We start from the raw sequence: 19370 nt of genomic DNA, 5'->3' as shown, positions 1-19370 counted from the left end.
TTAGCTTGTTTGAAATTTTTCTTTTTTCTTGAGCTAGACTTGTATCACCATACATCCCTCTTAGAACTGCTTTTGCTGCATCCCATATATTTTGGTAAGTTGTGTTTCAATTTTTTTTTGTCTCAAGGTATTTTTTTTTTTAGATTTTTAAAAATAGATATTTATTGGAGTATAATTGCTTCACAATACTGTGTTAGTTTCTGTTGTACACCAAAGTGAATCAGCCATATGCATACATATGTCCCCATATACCCTCCCTCTTGAGCCTCCCTCCCACCCTCCCTATCCCACCCCTCCAGGTCATTGTAAAGCATTGTAAAGCACCAAGCTGATCTCCCTGTGCTATGCTGCTGCTTCCCACTAGCTAACTATTTTACATTCGGTAGGGTATTTGTTTTTCTCTTTCTGACATACTTCACTCTGTATGACAGACTCTAGGTCCATCCACCTCACTACAAATAACTCAGTTTTGTTTCTTTTTATGGCTGAGTAATATTCCATTGTATATATGTGCCACATCTTCTTTATCCATTCATCTGTTGATGGACATTTAGGTTGGTTCCATGTCCTGGCTATTGTAAATAGTGCTTCAATGAACATTGTGATACATGTCTCTTTTTGAATTATGGTTTTCTCAGGGTATATGTCCAGTAGTGGGATTGCTGGGTCATATGATAGTTCTATTTTTAGTTTTTTAAGGAACCTCCATGCTGTTTTCCATAGTGTCTGTATCAATTTACATTCCCACCAACAGTCCAGGAGGGTTCCCTTTTCCCCACACCCTTTCCAGTGTTTATTGTTTCTAGATTTTTTGATAATGGCCATTCTGACTGGTGTGAGGTGATACCTCACTGTAGTTTTGATTTGCATTTCTCTAATTATTAGTGATGTTGAGCATCTTTTCATGTGCCTCTTGGCCATCTGTATGTCTTCCTTGGCAAAATGTCTATTTAGGTCTTCTGCCCATTTTTTAATTGGATTGTTTTAAAAACAAACAAATGGGACTTAATTAAAGTTAAAAGCTTTTGCACAGCAAAGGAAACCATGAACAAAACAAAAAGACAACCCTGAGAGTGGGAGAAAATATTTGCAAAAGAAACAATAAAGGATTAATCTCCAAAATATACAAATGTCTCAAGGTATTTTTTGATTTCTCTCTTGATCTCTTCATTGACCCATTGGTTGTTTAGTATCATGGTGTTTAATCTTCACATATTTATGATTTTTCCCATTTTCTTCCTGTAATGTTTATTGATTTTCTTTGTGGATGAAGTATTCATTTATGTAAGTGGGTTATGAGGGTTCTGCACTATTATTGTATTTCCATCACTTTCACCCTTTAGGTCTGTTAATATTCGTATTGTATTTTGGTGCTCTTATGTAGGGCGCATATATGTTTACAAATATTACGTCTTCTCTTTAGATTGACCCCTTTATCATTATCCAATGCCCTTCTTTAATTGTAGTAGCTGTTTTAAAGTCTATTTTTTTCTGGTGTAAGTATAGGTGTCCCAGCTTTCTTTTGGTTTCCATTTGCATGGAATATCTTTTTCCATCCCTTCACTTTCTTTGTGTGTGTCCTTATATCTGAAATGAGTCTCTTGTAGGCAGCAGATAGATGGGTCTTGTTTATGTATCCATTCAGCCACTCTCTGTCTTTTGACTGGAGCGTTTAGTTTATTTACATTTTAAATAGTTATTAATAAGTATGTACTTACTGCCTTCCTGTTAATTATTTTATAGCTGTTTTGTAGTTCTCTGTTCCTTTCTTTTTCTCTTGCTTACTTCTCTCTTGAGGTTTGATGACTTTCTTTAGTGTTTTGTTTAGATTCCTTTCTCATTATTTTTTGGTATCTACCATAGGCTTTTGCTTTGTGGCTACTCTGAGGCTCACATATAACAGCCTATGTAAATAATATTCTATTTTAAGTTCATAACAATTTTAAGTTTGAATGCATGCTGCGGCCTTTCCCGTTGCGGAGGACAGGCTCCGGACGCGCAGGCTCAGCGGCCATGGCTCACGGGCCCAGCCGCTCCGCGGCATGTGGGATCCTCCCAGACCGGGGCGCGAACCCGGTTCCCCTGCATCGGCAGGCGGACGCGCAACCGCTGCGCCACCAGGGAAGCCCCTTGAATGCATTTTAAAACTACATTTTTTACCCTCTCCCCCACATTTTTGATGGCACATTTTATATCTTTTTATTTTGTGTTCCTCTTACCAGGTTATTATAGTTATATTTATTTTTACTTTTGTTTGTCTTTTAATCTTCATATTAGCTTTATAAGTGATTAATATACTACCTTTATAATAGATTTACCTTTACCAGTGAGATTTATACTTTCATATGTTTTTGTTGTAGTTGTTGTTACTAATTAATGCCCTTTTTTTCAGTCTTTTTAACATTCCTTGGAAGGCTGGTTTAGTGGTGATAAACTCCTTTAGCTTTCGCTTGTCTGGAAAACATTTCTTCTTCAATTCTGAATGGTAATCTTGCCACACAGAGTATTCTTGGTTGGAAATTTTTTTCTTTCAGCACTTTAAATATATTGTGCTACTCCTGGTCTGCAGAATTTCTGCTGAAAATGTGCCGATAGTCTTATGCGGGTTCCCTTGTACATAACAAGTTGTTTTTCTCTTGCTGCTTTTAAGATTTCCTCTTTAACTTTTGACATTTTAATTGTAATGTGTCTTGGTGTGGATCTTTTTGGGTTCAACTTTTTTGGAACTCTAGGCTTCTTGGACCTGGATTTCTGATTCCTTCTCCAGGTTAAGGAAGTTTTCAACCTTTTTTTTTTTTTTTTTTTGATATAAATTTTCTGCCTCTTTCTCTCTTCTCCTTTTGGGATCCCTGTAATGCAAATGGTAAGTCTGTTTGATGTTGTCCTGTTGGTCGCGTAAGCTATTTTCACTTTTTGAAATTCTTTTTCCTTTTTGTTGTTCTGTGTGAGTTCCACTGCTCTTTCTTCTAGATCACTCATTCTTTCCTTGCTTCACCTAGTCTGTTTGAACCCCTCTAGTATATTTTGCAGTTCAGTTATCCTATTCTTCAGCTCTTTGACTTCTGTTAGGTATTTTCCTATATTTTCCATCTCTTTGTTGAAGTTCTCAATGTGTTTAACCATTCTTCTCCCAAGTTCAGTGGACATCTTTATGACCATTATCTTTTACTCTTTATCAAGCAAATTACTTATTTCCATTTCATTAAGGTTTGTTTTTTTTTGAGGTTTTATTTTGTTCTTTCCTTTCGAACATGTTCCTCTGTGTCCTCATTATGCTCGACTCTGTGTTTGTTTCTGTATATTAGGTGAAACAGCTACCTTCCCAGTCTTGAAGGAGTGGCATTGTGTTAGGAGAGGAACCATGTCTTTCAACCTCACCCTAGGTCTTAGTTGTCTGTTGAACCTTTGTGATTGTCCAAGCAGCCTGATTTATTTCTGATAGTTCGCAGTTGTTGACGGTGTACCCATTATCTATCAGTGTTCCAAAGGGAAGTATCTCAGTCAGTACCTTGCTTCAGACTGATGGGAAGCCAGACCGTCAGACAGCTTTTAAAGGATGCAAATAGATACAGTCCTGTGGGACTGCAATCATAAACCCTGCTGGAGACCTGGAGGTGTCTTTTGGGCAAAAGTTGCAAAAATTGGGGCTTCAGTCATGTGTATAAGCTGTTTTCTACGAGGTAGTAGAGAGCTGTAGCATGGCCAAGGGACAGTACAAACATGGTGTTTCCCAGCCTGTGTTACCTGAGAGCAGTTTTGTAGTCTCTAGCTCTGTGTAGCAAGCCTCAGTTCTGCCCCTCAAGATAAAATTATAGGACAAGTAAATTGTCCTTTTTCACTGAAAGATCTGGGGTATGTTTCAGTCTGCTGTCTCTTGGTGCCTTGGGGATGGTAGCCTACCACAACTGTCTTTCCTTGTTACAGTCCTGTGGGACCCAAGAATGCAAGCCCCTTGGCCACCAGAGCCAGATAGGTGATCAAGGAGTGTCCCCTGTGGATACTGCCATGCCTGCCAGCTTTAATGAGGCAGCAGGAGAGCTCAGGGTTGCGGTGTGCCCACCAGCTTTTGCAGGGCCGCAGGAGAACACAGAGTCAGGGCATACCTGCTAGCATTATCACGGTAGAGGGAGAGCAGAAAACTAACCAGCTCCTCCGCCCCCCTAGAGAGTTCCAACAGGCCTCTGTCCCTCTGGTGGATGCTTTAAGACTAGCAAATGAATCTTCTTCACATGTAGTCTAGGCATTTTCATACTGCTGTTTTTGTGCCGGTGTCCAGGGTGAGTGAATCTGCGCTCAAGCCCTTTAAGAGAAGTATCTCAGCTCCCTGCAGCCCTACGGGTCTCCTGGATGTGAGCTTCATTGTTTTCAAAGCCAGATGTTTTGGAGGCTTGTCTCTTTGTTGCAGGTCCTAAGGGTTGGGGTGCCTAATACAGGGCATGAACCCCTCGCTCTTCAGGGAGAAGCTCTGAATTTGTGAGATCCCTCCCAGTTGTGGGTTGCCACACTGTGATGAGGTTTTTGGTGAGACTGCCTCTGCTGTCTGTCTTGATGTGGCCTTTTTACTGTTTGCCCTTTTACTGTTTGCTGTGCACAAGTTGTTTGGCTAATTTTTAGGTCTTTTTCATAGGGAATTGTTCCATATGTAGCTGTAGCATTGGTTTATCCATGGGAGGTGAGTTCAGGATCTTTCTATGCCACCGTCTTGGACTTTCTCCTTCCATTTTGTTTTCTAATATGGTAAATGGATAGATATAAGTAGTGACCTACTAAAGCCTGTTCTTACCAGCTCGAGAGAGCCAGTGTTGTTAATCTCGTCTTCTTATTCAGATGTCACATTGCTAGCTTGAAACTAGCCACATTGGGAGTATTTACATCATGGAAATGAGTTGAAACTACAAATTTGGCATTTTTGAGGGTAAAGGAGGGAAAGCTGGCTGTTGAATATATGCCATTGCACAACTAGATATAATACACATAAACAAAAGTTCTTTGGTGTCCTCAAAAAATTTAAGATCGAAATGCGCTCAGAGACCAAAAAGTCTGCTAATCATAAATGAACTGCTGGTAGTTACTTTACTGTACAAGTTCAACAGCAAAGTCTGTGCTAATATATGATCAAGGTGGATTATCAGCCAGGTGCTTTGTCTTTAGAGACACTTTACCAGTTTCCCCTATGGTGTCTTCCAACAAGAGGAACTCCATAAAGTGACGTGAAATCATAAGGTATGTCATATCCTTTGTGATTGACACCCTGCTAACTTCATAGCTTACTTACTTGTTGAGTGATCAGAGACTCTCAGTATTATGTGAATATAGAAAATTGGGGATGAGAAAAGATTCTGGGCTTGAGTAGTTAGAGAAGTCTTTAGGGAGGAGGTAAAGCATGAGATGGATCTTAAAGTTTTTAGGGAGGTGTATTGGCTGAGGGATGTGGAAAAGGGGTTAAGCATGTGGGAGGTAGAGGCAAGGTATGATTTTGCTGTGAAGAATTTGAAGAGTTTTTTTAGGAAATAATGAAGCAGATGGGGTTGAAAGAAAAATCAGGCTAAGAATTTGGAACTTAACTGGATAGAGCATAAACAGTAGTGTATATTTTAAAAACTGGATCAAGTGTTAAGGTGAAAGAGGTCTTTTATGGAGATTAATCTGGCAGATCTGTGTAGATTAGCAGGGAGTGGTCTGAAGCCAGATAAACCTGTTTTAATCATCAGAAAGGAAGGATAGGGTGAAGAACCTGGGCTACTAATTCAGAAAGACTTTGGTTAAGATCCTTCTTCTGCCACTCTGTTATTTTCAGCTCATGGATAAGATGAAGATAACTAGGTAGTTGGGTTGTAAGTAACACAAAGGCATGAAAGAGTTTAGTAAAGGTTAGGTGCCTGGTACTATGCTAGGACCTTCAGTGAGAGGTATTATCAATGCTACTTTTGCTACTACTACTTCTACTGCCACTACTTTTATAATAATATTTGATGGGCTATAATGAAGATTGAAACTGGTGAACCATAAGTAGAAATAGAATGTAGAAACCAGGCCCATCCTTAACACTAATGGGTGCAAGAGTACCAATGAAAGTTCACTCATTATATTTCTGAATATTTAAATGCTGCAAATCAGTTAACTGTTAAATAAAATGTGCTCTACCTCCTAATTTGACTGATACAGCTTTGTAATGAGGTGAATGATCATTTAGAATTTACAGATTTTTTTAGGAGTTCTGTTCTAGAATATAGTGGCCAAAGGAGAATTGGCCTTCTGTCACCTTGTTCTTCTCCTGTAGTCTACCTCCTTTTGCCCATATCCTAGGTTCTTTGCCATAGCATGTCCGCATGCCTATTCCCCAGGCAACCTTGCCTCACCCCTTGCAAGCTATCTCTTGATTGCCCCTTGGGCCTAGAGGTGGGTTTGCCTGCATCCCTGTCTGCCCTGGGGACGATACTTCAGGGCTCTGTATGTAAATTTGGGATCCTGGGAATCTGCTCTGGTAGAGAGCTGAGGAGTCAGAGAGCATGCCCTGGACTCTGCAGACTTCTCACTTCAAGAAGAAGTACCTGGCCAGGGGACCAAAGTGGGTTCTCTAAAGTGTAAGGCCCAGGGTAGTGACTCTTTTTGCCTGGGTCTCAGGATGGTGCTGGAAGGGATCATCTGACATGGGTGACAAATCAGCAGGATTTGTTTACTATTAGTTGTGGAGTATGAGAAAATGAGCGTGAAAAAAATGAATACCAGGAGAATTATAAAGCCACTGAGAGAGTTAGCATAGTATGTGGGAGCAAATGAGGTGGGACCTGAATACAAAAAACTGTGTTTTGCTTGGCATTGAATACCTAATCAACTTCTAGCATATTGCCAAGCACATAGTAGTGAGCCAATAAATGTTGAAGGGCAGGATGAAGATACTTGGATTATTTGTGCCAGAGATGAGAAGAAAGTCATTGTAGAATATAGAAAGAAACAAGAAAATAAGTTCTTGTGGGGCCAGTGTAGAGTTTTGAGGGAGGGAGCATCTTGCTGTGATTGGCATGGTAGTGAGTGAGCTACTTGTGTGTGTGGACCATGTATATTTAATATTTGTATGTGTGGCGCCTAACATAGTTGCAATTCTTTTTTAAATAAGTAATTGGATAATATTATATGAGAACAGGCTTCAAGAAATGAATTGGATCTTAAAGTTAAAATGATTAATGGCAAAGACAATTTGTATTATTAGTGATCTGATGTGGAGTCTGAGAAACTTGTAATAATTCAAGACATGAAGAGATCCCGAGCAATTGTGTTAGTTTCAGAATGAGGTGGTGAAAGATGTCTTCAAAGAGGAGATTTTACTTGTAACCTGTTTGGAGAGGAGTAGAGGACACAGATAACTATAGATTAGCTTGAATTTTCTTACTTGATACTCACTCAAGTTAAGTACAGGTGAGGGGGTTGTAGAAAAGAATCCAAGCTAAAGGACTTGGTAGAATTATCTTAGAAACATCTGATTATGGGTATGTATAACTCATAGTCATTTTGCTCAAAGTTGTTATGAAGTATTTAGTCACTTAATTTATAATAAATATGTACAGTAATACCTCATGTCAGAAAATATATGTCATAATGATAATAAGGTAACAGGAAAATCTGATAATAGGGTTAAAATTGCCGAGTTCTTTCTGAGAACTCTGGTGTGTTAATTAGTGTAGATTATTGCATTTTTGCTGTATCTGACTTGTAATCGCCTAAATACACAGCAAACACCTGTGATTACTCTAGTGATCCTTGTCTTGTCATGTTCAAGTAACCCCGAAAATGTGTATTTAGACTGTTCCCTGTTCATATATACTCAGCTGTGCCTGTTTGCTTTGTTATTTTTCTCAGTTTAATGGACCGACATAAAAATTTATGGCAGCTGTCACTTAATGTCACCTTTACATTTAAAGAAAAACAAACAAACAAAACTAAATCATGCCAGGCAGCTATGATGCTGTTTACAGTTGACTAAATGATCAGAATACTTTACTAAATTTATCTCTGACATCATGGGCCAAATTTAGGGCAAAAACGGTATGAACGTATATAAACAATATACTTACATTTTTATATGTAAGTGTTACCCTAAATTTAATTTATTAGCCAGTAAAAATCATTAGTTTTAAAATAACGTTGTCCATTCGTCTCTGAACCAACGATTTCTTTCTAAAATTTCCATAAAACTGAATAATCATGTATATCTTATTAATTTTCTCCGGTTTGTGACCTGTTTGTATGTTGTTTCTGCTTGTTCATTTTTAAGAAATCTTATTTAATTATTTTTAAGGAATGAGCAAAGGTATGTCAGCTGCTAATCCATTCTCACTTTTGCTTCTCTATATCAGGCTGTTCTCAGAACTGGCTGGTCTCTCATCTTCACAATTTAAAAGCATAGGTTTTTTTCAAAGAATTCTGCTCTTCATTATTTTCCCTCACTTAAATTTTTCGTGATTGTTAGATTAATATGCTGACTTGAATTCTAATTCTTTGAAAAGTAAAAGTTCTCTCTCCTTTTCTGTAAAATCAATATAACATTTTTTTTTTGGCTAAATAGGAAACTTTAAAAAATATAGTTATGCAAAGAAATACTTTAAAAATAATTCATTTGTATGGTAATTAGTATTTATACACAAATTCAATAATTTAAAATAATCATATATCTTCTAGATATCAAAGAATTCATTTTTAATGTTAACCTAATTCTTCTTGCTTTTAACATTTTAGGCCACTTGGTCATTCTGGCATTTTATGGTAGAGAATACATTGAGTTTGGCTCATGGAAAGAATATGAGGTAATTGATCCATGTTCTCTATAAATTATGAACTAAATGTACACAAAACATAGAGTATTTTAATATGTCAAATATGGGGTCTCATGTCTGAATTTTTTCAATAACTTTTTAAAATGTGAGGTTTTGAGATAGGTTTTTCCTTTCTTGATGGTTGACAATAGCTAATATGGTAAGGAACTTTTCTTTTACTACTTGTATATGTTAAAGACAAAACAGTATTGGAGCTGTTCTTCCCATTATACAGTTGCAGTTAATATTTTTAAATGCTTCAGATAGCTTATTAGCTCTCTGTGGGGCTATAAAAACCTCAAGAGAACGCCTCCTTCCTCTCCACCTCCCCAGCCCACCCGAAGTAGGATTAAAGGCATGCTGCATTGAAAAGTACTAGCAGCTAGCACAGAAAATAGTGTGAAAGGGCATTGAGGCTCCTATAATGTGAAATTTCTAGGCACTTCTCAGGGTGGTCTAATGAAAACAAATATGAGCCTCATATGTTAGTCTTTTGCTGTCCCTTTGGTATTCTTGTGTCACCCTGCATGATGCCTGACTTTGGCATTCTAAAATGGCACTCAGCTAAGTGCATATACCACATTCATATCCATAGTTGTTTCATAGATTACCAAGCATCAAGCCTGTATCAGAATTAGTTCAAATTAAAGATAATAAAATATAGCAGCTATCCTTATGAAATTCAGCCAATGACGTGGGAGTGTGAGAATCAGTGGGTACTAACTATTTAGTAGAGTAATTGGCTAACATACTGCTGATGTCATAATTCCCCTACTCAGTAATGGGTTGGTTATGTAAGAAGGTGCAGCAGTTTGGTGTGTGAACTTCTGCTTCCACTACAGCAGTACTTTAAAGAGGCTTTCCATTGGCATTCAGAAAGGTGAAAAGTGCAGAGGTGGTAGTGGGAGAGGGATCAGAGGGATAGGCATAGAGTCTGTGAGTACATGTTAAGCTGTTCATCGTCATTGGCCTTTGAGATTATGCTTGTACCCAAACTGAATTACTTTCTTACCTTCCCACACAGTTGGAATGCAACTGAAATGCAGCCCATTCAAGGTGGTAAAACATTGCTCTTTTAACATTTCTTCAGTCTTCAGCTTCTGTGGGACGATAACCATACAATTTGCTGGTTCAGAGACTTAACCAAGACTCAAGAGAAATAAGCTGGAGCTATTTCCTCCATTTCAAACCTGTGGTTTTATAAAAGTCCACCAAAGGGTGCACCAAAAATTCCCCTAAGACTTTTCAAAATTTGTTATGGATATAAGGTTGCAGGAAAGATAAAGTAAATAGTTTTATGTCTAAGACCTTTGTAACATGATTTATAACAAAAACTATGCATTTATGTATAGGCGTTATAATTAAAGAGCTATAATCTTTATCACTGATAGTATATTTAAAGAGACTCAGTGCCAACTCTTTCAAATAGTTTTCCTAGGAAGTTTTGCAGCTTTATCATATTTATTAAATCATTTGAGTTGTCTGTATCTAGCAAATGAATGATATTCTTTTTCCTTATTATTCATTTTTCATGATTGAGGACATCTGGTATGGGCATCGATATCATACCTAATAATTGTGAAAGCTCATGTGGGCCTAGAGAAAAGAGTGTCCATAGTGTACTTCGATTAAACATGCTTGCAAATAATGTTTATTAAAAATAGGTTAGTGGAAATTTAAAATAAAAATCAGTGGATATTTTGGTGCAGTCCTTCTTTTGGGTAAGTTGTAGGAGATGAACTTAACTTGAATTATCCTGAAAAGCCATAGAAAACAAGTCTATATGTGCTGCCCTTCCCACTTTTTCCTTTTAATCTGACTTTTGGGCTTTCATTTTGATAGCCTTAAACTCCTTTGTTATATGTGAAATAAGTAAGTTGTCTTGGGAAGGGGAGGGGTAGGGAGGGAAAAGTGTTTTTACTTATTGCATGGCATATGGGCCGTTAATTATAATATACTTTATATTTACATCGTAGATCACACTTTATAAGATTCTTTTGTATGTACAGCATCTTATCTAACTTTCCTCCTGACCAGTTATTGGGACCATATAATGGATGGGAAAGCCGAGTCCAAGAGAGGTTAAGAAACACCTTTGAAAACTGTTGAACAGCAAGGAGTTGGAAGATCTAGCATGTGCTCCCAGATCTTGTGACTCTTAATCCAGTGTTCCTGTCCACTATATTAGTAGTTTTCAAATTGTATTTTCCAATCAAAGAAGTTCTTCAGGAGCTGCCTTGGGGAATGTTGGTGGCTGCAGAGCAGGTCCATTTTTGTCTCTTTTTCTTTTGAGGCTCTGAGTAGTATTTCATTAGAAGTGAGCTTTTAGAGCCACTGCTCTGTACTGTTTTTCTTTGCAAGGACTAAAGAGAAGCAAACTGTATCCCTCTAAGTGACAATCAAGGCTGTATACCTCTTGTCCTACAGGCATTGTGGATCTAGACATAAGAATTATTTTATTTTATTTATTTATTTATTTTTTTGCGGTAAGCGGGCCTCTCACTGTTGTGGCCTCTCCCGTTGCGGAGCACAGGCTCCGGACGCACGTGCTCAGCGGCCATGGCTCACGGGCCCAGCCGCTTGGCGGCATGTGGGATCTTCCCGGACCGGGGCACGAACCCGTGTTCCCTGCATCGGCAGGCGGATTCTCAACCACTGCGCCACCAGGGAAGCCCTAGAAATAAGAATTAGACTGTTGGCATTTTCCGTACTTCTGTTCCTTGTCAACTAAGTACTTACTGAATATGTAATGAACACAGTATGCAGGATACACAAGTTACTAGCTTTTTACCAGGGCCAATGACAATTGGTTTTAAAATAGTAATATAGTTTTTGTAAAAATTAAAATAGAAACTGTTCATATTAAACATATTATATCTTGGTCATAAAGTGACATTAATAAGCATCACCATTTTTATACAATTTAAAATATTGCTTATACTTAATAATCCCAAGGCTGGTAGTTAAGCATATTTGTTCTTAAAAGAAATTTTCATAAGCTACTATCTATGTATAGAGTCTTGAAAATTCTAGTTTATAGTAGCATTTATGAGTAATGCTAATAGTGTCACAGAATGGTTCCTTCATCATATTATAGAATTCTAGAGTCTTTGATAATAATGGATTCCAAAATATGTTTTCACCTTACCCAAGTATGCATTTAAGCCTTATTGTATTGTAACAATTTATGAAATTACATATCTGCAAATAGAAAATAAATTCCATCAGTGGTCAACAAAAACATCATGAAATTTAATAATGGTTAAAAGTTTATCACACAAATTCAAGATAAGAGTAATTGTTATGGAAGCAACCTAAGTGTCCATCCACAGATGAATGGATAAAGAAGATGTGGCACATATATACAATGGAATATTACTCAGCCATAAAAAGAAACGAAAATGAGTTATTTGTAGTGAGGTGGATGGACCTAGAGTCTGTCATACAGAGTGAAGTAAGTCAGAAAGAGAAAAACAAATACTATATACTAACACATATATATGGAATCTAAAAAAAAAAAAAAAAAAAAAGTTTCTGAAGAACCGAGGGACAGGCTGGGAATAAAGACACAGATGTAGAGAATGGACTTGAGGACCCGGGGAGGGGGAAGGGTAAGCTGGGATGAAGTGAGAGAGTGGCATGGACATATATACACTACCAAATGTAAAACAGATAGCTAGTGGGAAGCAGCTGCATAGCACGGGGAGATCAGCTTGGTGCTTTGTGACCACCTAGAGGGGTGGGATAGGGAGGGTGGGAGGGAGACGCAAGAGGGAGAGGATATGGGGATATATGTATATGTATAGCTGATTCACTTTGTTATAAAACAGAAACTAACACGCCATTGTAAAGCAATTTTACTCCAATAAAGATGCTAAAAAAAAAGAACAATTGTTAGACTCAAATCATAGCATTGTACACATTTAATGTGTCAACAGTTTTGTACTTTTTATTTAAAAATTTTTTTATTGAGATATAGTTGATGTACAATATTATATAAGTAACAGGTGTACAACATGATTCACAATTTTTAAAGGTTATACTCCATTTATAGTTATTATAAAATATTGGCTGTATGCCCTATGTTGTACAATATATCCTTGTAGCTTATTTATTTTATACATAATAGTTTTTACCTTTTAATACCCTTACCCCATTTTGTCTCTCCCCTTCCCTCTCCCCACTGGTAACCACTAGTTTGTTCTCTGTATGTGTGAGTCTGTTTCCTTGTTGTTATAGTCACTAGTTGTATATTTTAGATTCCACATAGAGTGACATCATACAGTATTTGTCTTTCTCTGTCTGACTGACATCACTTAGCATAATGCCCTCCAACTCCACCCCTGCTGTTGCAAATGGCAAAACTTCATTCCTTTTTCTGGAGTATTACTTTTCTTAAACTTAGCCATTGAGCTCTTAGTTTAGAGTGCTAAACTAAACACTCTAAACTAGTAATGTTTGACTCTTTTCTCCACAGTTCATTCTGAACATGGAACAATTAGAGAGGCACTGGAAAGGGCAGCAAAAATGGATATTGGGAGAAGTGAGGAAGGATTCAAGAAGCTTGGGGGGAATCTGTTTTCAAATTTACTTGTATTTCTCTTTATTTTTTATTACAGAATTTCAGCTAAAAATCAATAAAGCAACAAAATGACAGGTATGTTAGATCCTTAAGTTATCTCCTTGAAAGACAGACCTAAGTAGAATAAGCTTGAATTATAGGAAGGACGATTTGAATTTATCATAAAGAAGATATTCCCTAAAAGTGAGTGTCAATAGAGGGATATTTGGGATGTCATACTCTGTAAAGATCTTTAAGGCTGGAATAGTTATCTGTTCAACTAAATATATGTTTTATCCTTGAAGTCTCTACCAAGCTGAAGGTTCTTTTAGCTGAAGCTGCTAATTGCTAATTGCTGGAAATTAGCTAATTAATTAGCTAATTAATTAGCTAATTAAGCTGCTAATTGCTTGGAAATGTATGCAATATGTATATAATTCTCTTATAACTAAATATGATATATGTAGTTTATGGAGATCCTTATATTATTTTTCAGAGATAAATTAAGATAAAAATTGCAAGTACATTGCAAATTTGGGATTATAGAAAGAACTAAAGTGCCCTTAATCTGAGAGATAATATATATTCCATATTATTATGTGTGATTTAAAAATACTTGATAAAAAATGCAGAGGAAGGCAGCCATTAGTCAGAAATGTGAGAATGAAGCTATATCCTTTGGCAAAGTGGTTTAGTGCAAACAGCTAATGGGTTGGTGAGTTAGTCAAACCTGAGGTCAAATCATGGTTCACCCACTGATTAATTCAATATCCTTATGTAATATGAGGATAATAACTGTTACCTTGCAGCCTTGTGAAAACTAAATAAAGGATATATGTGAAGTTCGTAATGCAGTGCTTGGTGCATAGTAATGCTTAATAAATGATACAGGCATGCCTTGGAGATACTGCAGGTTCAGTTCCAGACCATTACAATAAAGTGAACCTTGCAGTAAAGTGAGTCACGTGAATTTTTTGGTTTTTCAGTGCATATAAAAGTTATGTTTACACTATTCTGTAGTCTATTAAGTATGCAATAAATAGCATTATGTCTAAAAAAAATAATGTACATACCTTAATTTAAAAAATACTTCATTGCTAAAAAATGCTAACCATTATCTGAGCCTTCAGTGAGTCATAATCTTTTTGCTGGTAGAGCATAGAGGGTCTTGCCTCGATGTTGATTGTTGCTACTGGTCAGGATGGTATTTGCTAAAGGTTGCGGCGGCTGTGGCCATTTCTTAAAATAAGACAACAATCAAGTTTACCACCATTAATTGACTCTTCCTTTCACAAAGGATTTCTCTGTAGCATACAAGGCTGTTTGATAGCATTTTACCCACAGTAGAACTTCTTCCAAACTTGGAGTCAGTCCTTTCAAAACCTGCCATTACTTTATCAACTAAGTTTATGTATTGTTCTAAATCCTTAGTTGTCATTTCAACTATTTTCACAGTGTCTTCACCGGGAGTAGATTCCATCTCAAGAAACTACTTTCTTTGCTAATCCATAAGAAGCAACTCCTCATCTGTTCAAGTTTTATCATGAGATTGCAGCAATTCAGCCACATCTTCAGGCATCACTTCTAGTTCTCTTGCTATTTCTGCCACATCTGCATTTAATTCCTCTACTGAAATCTTGAACCCCTCAAAGTCATCCATGAGGGTTGTGATCAACTTCTTCTAAATTCCTGTCAGTGTTGATATTTTGACCTCTTCCCATGAATCATGAATGTTCTTAATGGCATCTAGGATGGTTATTCCTCTCCAGAAGGTTTTCAGTTGACTTGGACCAGATCCATCAGAGGAATCACTATCTATGGCAGCTATAGCCTTATGAAATACATTTCTTAAATAATAAAACTTGAACGTTGAAATTACTCTTTGATTCATGGGCTGCACAATGGATGTTGTGTTAGGAGGCATGGAAACAACCTTAATCTTGTTGTATATCTCCATCAGAGGTCTTGGGTGAGCTGGTGCATTATCAATGAGCAGTCATATTTTGAAAAGAATCTTTTTTTCTGAGCAGTAGGCCACCACAGTGGACTTAAAATATTCAGTAAACCATGTTGTAAACAGATGTGCTGTCATCCAGGCTTTGTTCCATTTATAGAGCACAGGCAGAGAAGATTTAGCATAATTCTTAAGGGCTAGGATTTTCAGAATGGTAAATGAGCATTGGCTTCAACAAAGTCACCAGCTGCATTAGCCCCTAACAAGAGAGTCAGCCTGTCCTTTGAAGCTTTGAAGTCAGGCATTGACTTCTCTTCTCTAGCTATGAAAGTCTTAGATGGCATCATCTTTCATTATAAGGCTGTTTTGTCTAAATTGAAAATTTTTTGTTTAGTGTAGCCACCCTCTTGAATTATCTTAGCTAGATCTTCTGGATAACCTAATGCAGCTTCCGCATCAGCACTTGCTGCTTTATTTACCTTGCACTTTTATGTTACTGAGATGGCTTCTTTCCTTAGGCCTCAGGAACCAACCTCTGCTAGCTTCAAACTTCTCTTCTGCCGCTTCTTCACCTCTCAACTTTCATAGAATTGAAGAGAGTTAGGGCCTTATTCTGGATTAGGCTTTGGCTTAAAGGAATGTTGTAGCTGGTTTGATTTTCTCTCCAGACCACTAAAACTTTTTCCATATTAGCATGAAGGCTGTTTCACTTTTCATTTGTGTGTTCCCTTTTAATTTGTATGTTCACTTAATTTCCTTCAAGAACTTTTCCTTTGTATTAACCACTTGGCTTCTTGTTTGGTGTGAGAGACCTAGTTTTCGGCCTGTCTTGGCTTTTGACATTCCTTCCTCACTAAGCTTAATCATTTCTAGCTTTTGATTTATTTATTTTTTTTAATGACTTTTGGTTTTTTTTTTTGGTGAGGACCATTTTTTTAAAGTCTTTATTGAATTTGTTACAATGTTGCTTCTGTTTTATGTTTTGGTTTTTTGGCCTCGAGGCATGTGGGATATTAGCTCCCCGACCAGGGATCGAACCCACACCCCTTACATTGGAAGGCTAAGTCTCAACCACTGGTCCGCCAGGGAAGTGTTGCTAGCTTTTGGTTTAAAGTGAGAGATGTGTGACTCTTCCTTTCACATGAATAGTTAGAGGCCATTGTAGGGTTATTAATTGGCCTAATTTCAGTATTGTTGTGTCTCAAGAAATAGGGAGGCCCGAGGAGAGGGAGAGAGAGAGATGACGGAATGGCTGGCTGGTGGAGCAGCCAGAACACACACAAAATTTGTCAGTTAAGTTCACCATCTTGTATGGGTGTGGTTCATGGTGCCCCAAACAATTACAACAGTAACATCAAAGATCACTGGTTGCAGATCACCATAACAATATAATAATTAAAAAGTTTGAAATATTGTAAAAATTACCAAAATGTGACACAGAGACACAAAGTGAGCACGTGCTGTTGGAAAAATAGCGCCAACAGACTTGCTTGATGCAGGGTTGCTGCAAACCTTCAGTTTGTAAAAAGCGCAGTATCTCCACGTGCAGTACAGCAAAGCACAATAAAACAGGGTGTGCCTGTAGCTCCCTTCATTCCCCCATAAGTCTTAATGTTTGTTTAGGAGTTTGGATCAGGAAAACCAACAGAACAGGGAGGGGATGAAGGGGCAAATTGAACTTCAGTCATTTGGGATATAAGATTCAACATACTTCTTGCATTTACTATTTAACTTCTCAAATTTCGCTTTGTCCTGCAGCGGTCAACAAGAATTTAATTGCTTTATTTTATTAAGGAGACACCAGTTTTGGTCCTACCTTGAGCAAAAGCTTCAATATCAGACTCACTCTTAGGAAGAAAGCCATATGGAGTTGTAAGTAGGAAACCACAGGTGAAGCAGAAAATATTAAATGTCTTCAGATTTTAACTTCTGGAAAACTCACTTTTATCGAAAGGAAGTAAATGTTTACTTAAAAGTTCAGTGTGACAGATGCATTAGTTTCTTGGAATTTATGGTCAGTCAACTCTCAGTTTGTTTTAATTAGCATAATTGTCTTAGGTTCCCTTCTGACTACTATTCACCCCTATCCTTCCTGCTCAACCCCCTACTCCCCAGCTATCCTACATTATCTTCACTTCTGAATTTCTAAAGTCTCTGCAAATAGCCAGTTTCCCTAAGTTTGTGGTAAAACTAATTTAGCTGCAAAACCTGAACAAAATGAGGTGAGGTACTTAAGGGTCTTTCTTTACCCACTCTTTGAACATTCATTCATTTAGCTACAGAAGTGTTAATGTGAATGATTATGGGTTGCTGCCCCAGATCCATCTGCAGTGTTGTATATGGTATTGCTTTCTAAAATTAAACAAATTCTGAGTCATGTGACATATCTGAGCCAGTGGCTTCCAGTAGGGGGTTGTGAATCTGTTTCATTATTCCATTTTATAGATGAGAAGACTATGCTAGAAGAAAGTAAATTACCAAGGTTTGAATGGTATATTAAGATGTTAAGTAAATTATTCAGGTAATGCATAGTAAAGCCAAATTTAAACCCAGCAGTCTTATAGCAGAGCCCATACTCTTAAATTACAAGGCTGTTTGGCCACCCAGTTGCCAAGGCAAGATTGAGCTTAGTTGGCACCAGTATGCATGTCTTGAGTTGACATAATTACTAATCTTTACTAATATAAGGAGGCATATACCTAAATATCGGTAATGGAAGATAATCTCCTTATAATTTGTATGTGGGTATGGACTATTAAGCTTTTCTACATATTTGGGTATAGATACGTCTGTTCATAGATTTCCCCTAGGTATATTGGAGCCCAGCCACAAAGGCTTGTCTCAGGTTGAGGTAGAAAACTGTCTAGTTTCTCCATTGTCCGTTCTCATTATTTTATATTATCTATATCTCACTAAGTGCTATAAATTGTTGTTTTGACTTTTTTCAACAAATTATTAATGCCTCTATGTTGTAGGTTAGAAATACAACGTTGAACAAGAAAATCACGGTCCCTTTCTCAGCAGGGGACACTTGTCGTTGTGGATGGGACAGTTCTTGGTGGGTTATCCTATGTTGTAGCATGTTTTAGCGACTGTGGGCCAAAATGGCATTAGAACCACTTCCCCTCCCCAATCACTGTGACAACAGAATGACCCCAAAGGTTTCCAGAGTTATCAGGTAAGGGATGGTGGGATGGTGTAGTGGTCTATCTTGATGTTATTCATACTCAGCCTTGAGGGTAATAGCTGCCCACTTGTCCATGCACTATCCAAGTTGAATAATTGATTTTAAGCATTTCTTTTTCTAGAATACTGGCTTCATGCAAATAAATAGAGCTGAGAGAGATACAAAGCAAATAACTAAACTGATTACACTCCGGGTACAATGGCTAAACTGAAAAGCAAGATTAGTTGTGGATAATCTTACAATTGGCTAATTGAGAATTCTCCTTATACTGTAAATAACGAGCATAAGTTAATAATCTCCCTTTAATATACCAAGCTGATGCTATATTTTTTTAAGCTATAGAACCTAAGTCTCTAGGACTTTATATATGCAAATTATTTCTTAAAGACATACAGCACATTTATGCTAAGTATATTGTAGCACAAACATTTCTGCTTTGCTTTTATTTTTTTAAGAGAAATTCTTAACAAAATTACAAATTTAAATAATTTGTAAATAGAAACAACTATGAAGGATTTATGACTTGAATTTGTCATTTGAAAGAGGAATAAAAATAAATTTTCATTCAGTGTCCATATTAACTGCCTTTTAATCAGTATTTTATATTAAAAGTAATAACATTTGGAAGTTTACAGAGCCTTAGGCTTATGACAGTTGACATTTAAATGACAATTTTATTGTATTATGATTACAAAAATTATTTATATGCTATAAAACATTCAGAAAATCCAGAAAGGTACAAAGAAGGGAGTAAAAAAAAATTATCATTCTGCTCAAAGCTTACTACACATCTGTCCCCAAGATTATTATTATCATCTTCTCAGAATTTCTCTCAGTGAGTATGTATGTGCTCACTCT

At 37.1% G+C, this 19370-nt stretch overlaps 1 protein-coding gene across 31 annotated transcripts in view; it reads left to right on the top strand.

The window, feature by feature from the left end:
- Positions 1–19370, top strand: part of RFX3 (regulatory factor X3) — a 299451-nt gene that overhangs the window by 34777 nt on the left and 245304 nt on the right. For 5 of the 31 annotated variants that reach the window (XM_028493919.1, XM_055087168.1, XM_028493922.1 and 2 more), the window contains exons 2-4: positions 5152–5223; positions 8734–8801; positions 13430–13467. The exons of 12 other annotated variants lie outside the window; for them this stretch is intronic. In XM_028493919.1, coding sequence (XP_028349720.1) covers positions 13461–13467 — 7 coding nt within the window. In that variant the 5' untranslated portion in view covers positions 5152–5223; positions 8734–8801; positions 13430–13460. Of the gene's footprint in view, positions 1–5151; positions 5224–8733; positions 8802–13429; positions 13468–17083; positions 17198–18300; positions 18384–19370 lie in introns of all 31 variants that reach the window. 14 more of the 31 variants (XM_028493920.2, XM_055087169.1, XM_055087163.1 and 11 more) reach the window with 11 other exon arrangements.

Source organism: Physeter macrocephalus, chromosome 9 (genome assembly GCF_002837175.3).
Source record: "Physeter macrocephalus isolate SW-GA chromosome 9, ASM283717v5, whole genome shotgun sequence".
Taxonomy (NCBI): Eukaryota; Metazoa; Chordata; class Mammalia; order Artiodactyla; family Physeteridae; genus Physeter; species Physeter macrocephalus.
Note: the sequence above shows the minus strand (reverse complement) of the source record. Positions and strands in the feature narration are given on the sequence as shown.